The sequence below is a fragment of the Erpetoichthys calabaricus genome, chromosome 1 (genome assembly GCF_900747795.2).
Source record: "Erpetoichthys calabaricus chromosome 1, fErpCal1.3, whole genome shotgun sequence".
In the NCBI taxonomy this organism is placed as follows: domain Eukaryota; kingdom Metazoa; phylum Chordata; class Cladistia; order Polypteriformes; family Polypteridae; genus Erpetoichthys; species Erpetoichthys calabaricus.
In genome coordinates, this window is record NC_041394.2 from 352,775,479 (window position 1) to 352,787,031 (window position 11,553).

At 40.3% G+C, this 11,553-nt stretch overlaps 1 protein-coding gene across 3 annotated transcripts in view; it reads left to right on the forward strand.

The window, feature by feature from the left end:
• The window catches only part of LOC127527457 (zinc finger protein 679-like), a 29,003-nt gene extending 26,948 nt beyond the window's left edge, over positions 1-2,055 (forward strand). For all 3 annotated transcript variants that reach the window (XM_051926343.1, XM_051926345.1, XM_051926348.1), the window contains exon 3: positions 329-2,055. In XM_051926343.1, coding sequence (XP_051782303.1) covers positions 329-1,227 — 899 coding nt within the window. In that variant the 3' untranslated portion in view covers positions 1,228-2,055. The remainder of the gene's footprint in view (positions 1-328) is intronic.
• Positions 2,056-11,553: the final 9,498 nt, after the last annotated feature.

Here is an 11,553-nt window from a genome sequence, read left to right on the forward strand (position 1 = left end):
AGTTTAAGCAAAAGAGGGTTTAAAGGTGACATGATTGAGACTGTGACTTTAAAATAAGTTCATCAGGAACACGGGGACACAGTTGGAAACGTAAGGGTAAATATTTCACAAACATCAGGAAGTTTTTTCTTTACAAAGAACCATTGACATTTAGAATAAGCTATCAAGTAGCGTCACAAACAGTAAGACTTAAGGGACTTTCAAAACTCGACTTGATGGATTTTTAGAAGAATTAAGTGGTTAGGACTGGTGAGCTTTGTTGGGTTGAATAGCCTGTTTTTGTCTAGATTTTTCTAATGTTCTTATATTATAATTTGTTTTGCTACAGCTTTACAAGACAATGGCAGATTCTTCTTATCATTGCCTCATACCTCTCTTCATTATAAAGCACAACAGATAGCAGATGACGAAAATATGAAGAAAGTGACATCTGAATCAGAAGGTGTTGTGATACCAGCCTCTTTGCAGGATAATTCACTGCTTTTTATGAAATTAACAACGGTAGGTGTGATCAACACCCAACCTGAAATGCACATTACAAAAGACTCTGCCACTGTCCACCAGGAGCAGAGGAAAAGTTCTGAAAGTGAACCTAAATCCAAGAATGACCGTCAGAGTCAAGCACAACAAAAGATGTTTCAGTGTTCTGAATGTGGCAAACGATTCACACGAATAAGCCATCTTCATAACCATACTAGGATTCACACAGGAGAGAAACCATATTGCTGTTCGGAATGCGGAAGACGATTCATCACCAGTAGCAGTCTTCAATACCACAGAAGAACTCACACTGGAGAGAAGCCATTTTGCTGTCCTGAATGTGGCAAACAATTCATAACCAGCAGCAAGTTTCAGTACCACAAAAGAACTCACACTGGAGAGAAGCCATATTGCTGTTCAGAATGTGGCAAACGATTCACCACCAGTAGCTATCTCCAAATACACGCACAGATTCACAATGGAGAAAAGCCATATTGTTGTGCCGAGTGTGGAACTGGATTCATGTGCAAGAGCAGCCTTCAGAAACACAGACGAATTCACACAGGAGAGAAGCCATATTCTTGTTTTGAGTGTGGTAAACTCTTTTCTTATAAGAGTACTCTTCAGACCCACATAATGATTCATACTGGAGAGAAGCCGTTTTGTTGTTTTGAATGTGGAAAGGGATTCACCTTCAAGAGCTGCCTTCAGAAGCACGGAAGAGTTCACACGAAAGGGAAGCGTTGATAGGAGTGATGCAGGTGCTACATCAAGCCTTCAGTCAAACTAAAGGAGTACAAATGTCATGACCAAAGAGTGAGGACCACCACGAAAAATGTGGAAAAATTTACACCGGAGCAAAGCACCATGGCAACATGTTTGTAAAGACTACATCTGTAGAATGAAAACTATCTTCAGGAGTTCCTTAATTCAACAAGATTCAAGGTATGAACCAACGTGTAACTGATGTTCTGTGGTAAAGCCTTGCAGTCCTATACTTGGCCATAGGCTGCACAGCATAAAGCAGGAAAATTGATGTTTGAACATTAACTAATGCACTGATACTTGTATATTCCAAGACTTTACATTCTGAGATCTTAAATGAAGGTATGGGTCTGATTGAAACGGATTTAATATACAGATCGGTAATCAGTGGATTTTAATTGTACCTGGTATATCCCAAAGATCAGCACGTACAGAAGGTAATAAACCAAAAAAGAGCTGAAATCAGAAAATGTGGTCAACAATACAGAAGAAATGAAGGTGTGAAAGACTCACTCACTTTATCTTCAGTTCATGACAATACAGCTCCCTAGGCAGCAGAAACGAAAAAACGACGGGCAAGGCCACAACTATAGTTGGATATATGCTGCCCTCCCGCTCCAGCACCCCGAACATCAGGAGCTTAGCTTTGTGTTGCTTCCAATTTGAGGGTTGAGGGCATCCCCCAATCCCTGGGACCAAAAAGTATTTGCAGTAGAACCTCAATGTGATATACCCATGTTTAGAGTTTTCACACATGTAATATTTTTTGGATGCTGATTTATAAAAATAAAAAGCTCAGGCCTGAACAAGCACACGTCTTTTAAGGCTACATTCATTGTGCATTGAAAAATGATTCTCTTATGTTTCCTGAATTTTCAAGTTCAAGTCTTTACAGAAAAATATGTAGAGTTCATGTTCTGCATGTTAACATGATAGTGAATAAATATCCTACAATTCCTTAAATTGAAGCAGAGAAAATTTCATAACCAATAAGATCATAACAGTACCCAGCATACAAAGAATGATTAAAAAATAATTTTTCAGAGAGATGTGACCTTGTAGGTGGATGCTGATTGCTGTGGTACCTCACATTTATAAGCACAGGATGACTGTCCTGTCTGTCAGCTGATGGTTTCAAGAAAGAAAACTGGAAAACAGAATCCTCAGTAGTGTTTTCAGCGCAAGTATCGCTGCTGGATCTGCTTGCAGAAACCTGTGAACACAAGACGGGACAAGACTGGGGTGAAGGGTGCGGGTGCAAAATAGTCTTTTGGAATGTGGTGTAATTTTTTCTGAAAATGTTTGATTCTATGCCACTATTTTGCTATCTGCACTAAAAAGATCTCGGATAAAATGTTTGTGGTACAGATGATTGTAAAACTTAGAATTGAGTTTCAGTGCCTATTTTGGATTTTGTAAATCAAATATAAGGTTGTACACCGCATGCTTCAACTGGGCTTTAGGGTCCCGCGCAGTTGTGATTAACAACACGATGGTGTTCATGACAGGAAATAACAGTCAGGGCTATAAGAATTTCATCAATGAAATGGAACAAAGCTGGAGCTGTTTGTAAATAGTAATCCAAAAATATAAACAGAGAAACAAACAAACAAAAAAACCCTAAACACGGTAAACCCAGACCTGTACTGAGTACCATTTCCTTCATTTAACACTTTCTCCAAATCACCCATCTGATCCCCACCTGGGCGGCCCCTAAAAAACACTATACAGTAATCCCTCGCTATATCGCGCTTCGACTTTCGCGGCTTCACTCTATCGCGGATTTTATATGTAAGCATATTTAAATATATATCGCGGATTCTTTACTGGTTCGCGGATTTCTGCAGACAATGGGTCTTTTAATTTCTGGTACATGCTTCCTCAGTTGGTTTGCCCAGTTGATTTCATACAAGGGATGCTATTGGCAGATGGCTGAGAAGCTACCCAACCACAGCGCATATTACGTATTAAATAAAACTCCTCAAATATATTGTGAGCACGGGGGCTGTTCGCACCCCTAGAGGACACGGCCGCTCCTCAAAAAACGCTGAAAGATTACCTTCACAGTGCTCCCTTCTTTGCCGGGCTTACATGTGGCTGCTTTGCAAGCGATATGCTTCCCGCACGGTGCTTCGCATACTTGACAGATCAAACAGCACGTATTGATTTTTGATTGTTTGTTTTTCTCTGTCTCTCTCTCTCTCTTGCTCAGACATTCTCTGCTCCTGACGGAGGGGGTGTGAGCAGAGGGGCTGTTTGCACACTGGCCTAGAGGATACGGACACTCCTCTAAAAAATGCTGAAAGGCTACCTTCACAATTGCTCCCTTCCTTGCAGCTACTTTGTCCGGCGGTGCTTCGCATACTTAAAAGCCAAACAGCCCTATTGATTTTTGACTGTTTGCTTTTCTCTCTCTCTCTCTCTCTGACATTCTCTGCTCCTGACGCGCACTCCTTTGAAGAAGAAGATATGTTTGCATACTTTTAATTGTGAGACAGAATTGTCATCTCTGTCTTGTCATGGAGCACAGTTTAAACTTTTGAAAAAGAGACAAATGTTTGTTTGCAGTTGAATAACGTTCCTGTCTCTCTACAACCTCCTGTGTTTCTGCGCAAATCTGTGACCCAAGCATGACGATATAAAAATAGCCATATAAACATATGGTTTCTACTTTGCGGATTTTCACCTTTCGTGGGGGGTTCTGGAACGCAATCCCCACGATCGAGGAGGGATTACTGTACAGTGAACCCTCGTTTATCACGGTTTATCCGTTCCAGACTCTACCGCGATAAATGAATTTTCGCGAAGTAGGATTCTTTATTTATAAATTGAATATTTTCGCAGTTAGAGTATAGAAAACCTGTTTACGACCTTCTAAATACGTTTTTTAACATTATTAGAGCCCTCTAGGCATGAAATAACACCCTTTAGTCACCATTACAATCGTATTACTCAATATATTAGACAAAATAAGAGAAAATAAGACATATTAGACGTTACAAATATCATATTATTATTATTGTACTGTACATTAAATTACACACACACACAGTTCTTGTACACAACTACTAACCTATGAAGGCACGACCTCAGTAGGAGAGTCTCCAGGTGGTGCAGTATCTTCAGCAGGTGCATCGTTGTCTTCTTCCGCTGAAGGAGTACTAGGAGTAGGCAGTGGGTGTCTGGGTGCGCGGCTGAAGAACATTGTGATAGGCAGTTGCTGGCACTGTCTTTTCATATGCGTGATGAGGCTTTTGTAGGGTATTGCCATCTTTGATCATATCCAAGAGTTTCACCTTCTCCTGGATGGTAAGCATCTTCCTCCGGCACTTAGTTTCATTGTCAGAAGGCTTAGAAAAAGCAGCACGTTTAGGAGCCATCATGGGGCTTAGATAAAAGTTCTCAGAAAGTGCATGCGTAGTGACGTAAGCATGTATGAGAAAAAATCGCGATAGAGTGAAGCCGCGAAAGTTGAAGCGTGATATAGCGAGGGATCACTGTATGGGAGTCCTACTGTATTTCAAGCTGGCCTGCTTCTCCACTCAAGTCACAAATTACTCAAACACTTTTTTGGAGACCAAATTAAATTAAGCAGGTGGTCAGTTTGTTGCAACTGGCAGCAAAAACTGCTCTGTCCTTAACGTAATAAACGAAACATTTTGAAATTGCAGTGTTTCTTTTGACTTGTTTCTTTTCAAACATTGCATACCGTCCTGGGCTGGTAGGTCACTTGGAACATTGTCATTGATAAACTTGTGGTCAGTGTGAAAGTGGAGAGGTGGACTGGGAGGACAACAGGAGAAGAAGCCTCTGCTGGTGATACTCGATTCACCTGCCGTGATCTAACACTGGTCGCGGTTCACCTGCTCCCCTTCTGCTTATGATTTAAAAAGGGATGTTGTCTTTGGAAGGGCTTGTTTAGTAAATTATTTATTAGCGAGATTTTGAGCACCACTTAGTTATTCTCTTTTACTTTTAATAATAGAAGTCTTTGTTGTGAAATAATGTTAGCATATATTAAGGCTTATCATGTTTATCTATCTTTTGCTTGTGACATTATGTGATGCTAGACAGTAGTTTCTCACTGTTAAAATGAAACTTTCTCTGTATATGTATACACTCAAACTGGCCACTTTATTAGGTACACCTTGCTAGTACTGGGTTGGACCCCCTTTTGCCTTCAGAATTGCCATATTTCGTTTTGGTGTTGATTCAGCAAGGTGCTGGAAACATTTCGCAGGGATTTTAGTCCATATTGACATGATAGCATCACACAGTTGCTGCAGATGTGTTGGCTGCTCATCCATCATGCGAATCTCCTGTTCCACCACATCCCAAAGGTGCTCTGTTGGATTGAGATCTGATAACTGTGGAAACCATTTTAGTACAGTGAACTCATTGTCATGTTCAGGAAACCAGTTTGAGCTTTGTGACACGGCACGTTATCCTGCTGGAAGGAGCCATCAGAAGATGACGGTCATAAAGGGATGGACATGGTCAGCAGCAATACTCAGGCTGTGGCATTTAAATGATGGTCAGTTGGTACTAAGGGGTCTAAAGTGTGCCAAGGAAGTATCCCCCACACTATTACACCACCACCCCCAAGCCTGAGCCATTGATACAAGGCAGGATGGAACCATGCTCTCATGTTGTTGACTCCAAATTCTGATCCTGCCTCCCTAATGTTGCAGCAGAAATTGAGACTCATTAAACTAGGCCACGTTTTCCAATCTTCTATTGTCCAATTTGGGTGAGCCTGTGTGAATTGTTGCCTGTTCTTGAGACAAGATCTTGCATGGAGCTCCAGACCGATGGCGATTGATGTACATTTTATATTTCTTCCATTTCCGAATAATCGCACCAACAGTTGTCACCTTCTCACCAAACGTCTTGCTGTTGGTCTTGTAGCCCATTCCAGCCTTGTGCAGGTCTTGTTCTTTACGTTCTTTGACAGCTCGTTGGTGTTGCCCGTGGTGGTGGAGAGGTTGGAATGGAAGAAATTGATTCTGTGGACAGGTGAGTTTATACACATAACAAGTTGAGAGCAGAAGTGTCTGGAATGGATTGACTGATTGTAATGTGTGTGCCATTCTGAGGGAGTCAGAATTCTGGCTGGGTTGTAGGGGATCAAATCCATATTTCTCTCAATGACATGCAAATCAATTTATAACTTTTAAATAATGTGTTTTTTTCTGAATTTTTGGTTGATATTCTGTCTTTCCATTTAAATGAAACTACCATAAAAATCAGAGACTGTTCATTTCTTTGTAAGTGAGCAAACTTTCAAATTTGGCAGGGGATCAAATAATTATTTCCCCTAATGTAAATTGTCACAATAGATTTTGTTTCAGACATGTGAGAGTCCAGAAGTGTGGCCAGCTGTCAAAGGCTATTGTGTAGACCATCTAGCCCTTCTTCCATTATTGCTTTATTGCAACTATAACTGAGCTTTTGTTCCTTTATGCTCTACCAGTAATGGCGCACTGCACTATAACATGCAGTGAATACATTTGACTTGCTCATTCCTAGTTTTCATCCTTTTTCTCCGTATGTTTAGCATTTGTTTGCTCAGAGGTTGACATGCTTGCTGCTTCCTGAGCAGCTCTTCTTTTCTCCACCCTAGCGGCCCGCTTCTTGTCTTCGTTCGTCTGCATCTTTTTGCGTTAAAACTGATTAAGTTAGTTTTTGTGTTGCAATTACTTAGTACGTTTTCCTTAATTTTTCACTTAAGCTGGCACTTAAATCTTCAATCTGCCTCAAGAATGATTTAAGATATGAAGAGCTAGGGGAGGTGACGGCAAAGGTGGTAGGGAATGAGAACGGCACCCATACGCATGTACCGAACGGCCACCCTGCTGCCGAGAGTTGATTCTATAATAAAATAAAATAAAAAGAGAAATAACGTTGGAGGTCAATCATCACCCCGAAAGCAGACAGTAGACGTCACGTAGTACATGTGTACCAAATTTCAGGTCAAACGGTTTGCGAGGTACAGGTGATTTAAAATCCTGGACAGACAAATGGACAGCCATGGTAGCCGATTATATAAGAAGATTGCCATTCTGTTAACTTGTTTACAGGGGCCTCATGTATAAACGGTGCGTACACACAAAAATGTCATGTGCAAACGTTTCCACGCTCAAATCGCGAAGTATAAAACCTAAACTTGGCGTAAAGCCACACACATTTTCATGGCAGCTCCAACCTTGGCGTACGCAATTTCTCCGCTCGGTTTAGAAAACTGGCGGCACCCAGCGTCAAAGCAATGCTACTGTTCCTGTGTGGTTACCCTTTCTTTTTTAGATCCACATCCCTGATGTGGCTTTATAAATACACTGAAACTAACTGCATATTGTTTATTAGTTTAAAGCATCTGATTGTAATTAACCTGCAGCAATATAATGGTCCAGGGAATACGACAACAGCATTTATTTATGTAGCACATTTTCATACAAATAATGTAGTTCAAAGTGCTTTACATAATGAAGAAAGAGGAAAAAAAGACAAAGTAAGAATTAAAATAAGAGATCACTAATTAACATAGAATAAAAGTAAGGTACGATGGCCATGGAGGACAGAAAAAACAAAAAAAAAATTCCAGACGGCTGGAGAGAAAAAAATAAAATCTGCAGGAGTTCCAGACCATGAGACCGCCCAGCCCCCTCTAGGCATTCAACCTAACATAAATGATCAGTCAGCCAAAGTATCCTAAATACCATAGCTGTTTTAGCGTTTTTACTCTCACTGCACCTTCTTCTTCTTTCAGCTGCTCCCGTTAGGTGTTGCCACATCAGATCATCTTTTTCCATATTACTCTCATTGCACCACTCAGAGTATTTATATCACTCTATCTGAGTGGGAAATCACGGATCTACAGCAGCTGATCGTAAAGAGAATTATCGGTATACAGCATCAAGCACACACTGCCTCAGCCATGCTGTCTATTTGAACTGCTCTCATACGGCAAATGCTTCAGAGCCTTTCCTAGTGGTTCAGAAACAGTTTCATCCAAAGTACTTTAAACACACTCCATCAGTCCATCAAGTGCTCCTTGTAGAACTGTCTGTACTTATAAGTACAATCACCTCACTGTAAACTTGCACTACAGTTATAATATTGCACAACCTGTGCCACTTTATAAAGCGCGTATTTACATATGATGACGATATCATTTTTAAGATGAAAGGCAGCAAAATATGTTTATTATATTATACAGATAAAACTAACTTAATTTACATAATCTATATTGTTAATAATTAAACATGTGAGGACACGGTGCCGCATCGCTAGCAAGGAGCTGGCGCTCCGTTCACGGATTGTTCCTGCCTTGCATTGTATTCTTCTAAACATGTACTATGAAGATATTTCAATGTTCCTTAAAAGTTTTGAAGAATCTGCGTTCTAAGCTTACAGATGGCTTAATGTCTATTACAAAGCTGATTGTGTGGCGATTGGGTATTTGGAGAAAGAAAAGTAAGGACAGGAATAGGAGGTTAGTACATTTGAAAGAGACAGTACTGCTGCAATAAATTATTTCATCGAAGGTCGCGCATGGCGCAGCAAGCATCTTGTGTGAGACAGGAACAATCACTGCGCCACCGTGTTCCCATGTTTAATAACATGCTTTCATTCCTATCATCATGAAAATTATATCACATATACATCTCAGTATTTTAATTATTCAGAGAGCTGTAATATCACGAATGTAATGGATTCTGTGTCCTGTCGGAGGAAGAGAAAGCCGGTTTAAGAAGCATGTAGTGATTCACACACACATAGAGCACATAGAGGAACACACAGAATACAAAACAAAGCATTTAACGTCCTACTTTAGTTACGATGGGATTTGAGAAACTACTAAATGAAATGATTTTAAGATGAAGTTTACGATGTTCTACTTTAATGACAAAATAAAATACGTGATTAAAGTGGAAATTTCGAGATTAAAGTTGACATTTCGTGCTTTTTTCCCCCACTGTGTCCCTATTTTTTTTTTTTTTCTCTGTACCCTAATAAGCTTTCACATGACACTCAGACGGTGGGCTACAACTCACCATTTCATCTGACAACTTTTTTATTTTGTGCACTGTGTGACTTTGTGAACTTGAGCTTTCGAGTTTCTCCGACACGCTATGTCACTCGATCAACTTCCTATTGTTGATTATATCACTGTCTAAACCAACAAATAGTATGTTTTTCCTTTGCCACCACTTGGTATTTGCTGAAATTCTTCTATTTCCCCCCCATGCTTTTGCCATTGCCTTTTCACAGAAAACTGAGGTTAAGAGATATTTATATTGATTTGCATATTCAAAGAGGCGTAATTCTGGGAGGAATTGGAGCGGGACAGCAGGTGCGTGCACGTGCGTTACTTTTCACGCTGATCAGGATTTATGGAGCGTAAGAACATGGAAGTTGGCGAACGCACAGATTTATGTATCTGGATTTTTTGTGTGTAAGCACATTTCCACTTTTGTGCTTATGTTATAGTGTGAATTCTACGCACGGCGTTATGCATGAGGCCCCAGATGTCTATGGATTCTGCCGTCATCCATTACTGTGAAGAGCGTATATGTGGTATAGGGGCAGGTAATGGGGTGATACTTTTATGCAATAGACTCCAGCTGCAGACAAGACACGCTGAAGGCTCAGGTTCATTCAGCAATGTGAGACACTCTAAGGCCTGTAAGTCGACGCCCCTGTCATCAGCTTTCTCTTTAGACCCCACCACCCCCCCCATTTTCAACCCTGAGAACTAAACATTTACTTGAACCTGATGATATACAATTCAAAAACTACAAACTTTTTCTTTTAAAAATAACACTTAAAAGTAAGACTTGCAATGTCTATTCTAAAGATACATTAAACATATTCTGTGCTGTTGTTATTATTACCTGCAGTAAGAAACTGTCTAACTTGATTAGATCAGATAAAACTTTATTAGTCCCATGGGGAAATTCAAAAATAAATAAAGGTTAAAAAAAATGAATGACTAAGGTAGACATTTGTGTCAAGAATAGCTCTGTATTGTAATGGTGATTGAAAGTTTATGCGAGGACAACTTTGACATAAACCAGCAAATGTTTTCCATCTTTCCAGAATGAAGGCTTGTGCTTGTGTGATCAGTTTCTCTTTGCGTGTTTCCCAGTTGTCTGAGGTGTGCAGATCTGTCCAGAGGCCCTTGCTGCAGCTAGATACGTCTTGATTGAGGGGTTCTTTGGTTGGATCTGATTTTTTGAAGTGGGAGAGCTGTTCCTGTAGTGAACCACTTCAGTGTCGCCCATGGGTGCTGCATTAACATGTTTTTATACTCGGCCGTATCCTTGTGCAGTCCTGGGAGGTTGGTATGGCATCTGGCCTGGGGGAATCTTCCAGTCAGCAGCAGCAGATCTAAATGTTGTTTCTGTTTCTTTAATGGCTACCCAAAACCATTCTATTTTCTTACATTTGTGCGTTTTTACTACCTTCTGTAGTTTGCTAAGCCAGTCTGCCTCATGTTCTTGAGCTTCTTCAGATTGATTTCTCCAAACTGTTTCATTCTCTCTCTTTCTCTGGTAATGTAGCTACATCCATGGTACCCAATCTAACGTTCTGTAGACTTTTTAGGGTGCCCTGGATGATCTGTTTTGCATCTTTATCTTTTGTTTGTTTGCATCTTCCTAATTTTAGAGTTGTTTGCAGCGGTACAGTTCAAGTCCTCCTGTGTAGATTATAAAATTATACATTATGTGGTATGTTAGGAAGGACTCTGTATGATCTTATGCCTTCCACATAGGCCTTGATTTATGACACTTACATCTGAAAATTGTTCATTTTTCTTTTGTTTGTTTTAAAACATGGTTTTGTTAGTTTCTCCTAACTTTGGTGTTCTTCTGCTCTGTTACTTTAGAAGTGATGTGTTGCGGTGCATACTACTGACACTGTTGTCTCTTGTCATGTCCATCATCTGCTCTTGGCATTGCTTAATTTCAGCTATGGCCCTGTTGATCTCTGCTATAATACTGCATTTAGCCTTGTGTAATGGTGTTCTTTGTAACAAAGGTCTATGTGTACCTGTCAATGTCGATCAGGTCCAGGAGATCTTTGTGCTGTTTTCAAAGTATTGTCTTCAGCTGCATTACTCATTTCGGGTTTGGGTTACTTTCTGGTGATGTCCTTGAATATTTTCTGTTCCTGGTTGTTCATCTTCATTTTGAAGCAACTTCTTTTGTGGCCCAATGGCAGATTATGTGGCACATTGGCTCTCCTTGTCACTGTGACGATGCAGGTTCTCGCTCCATGCTCCCATCTCCCTTTTGGGAGCACTTG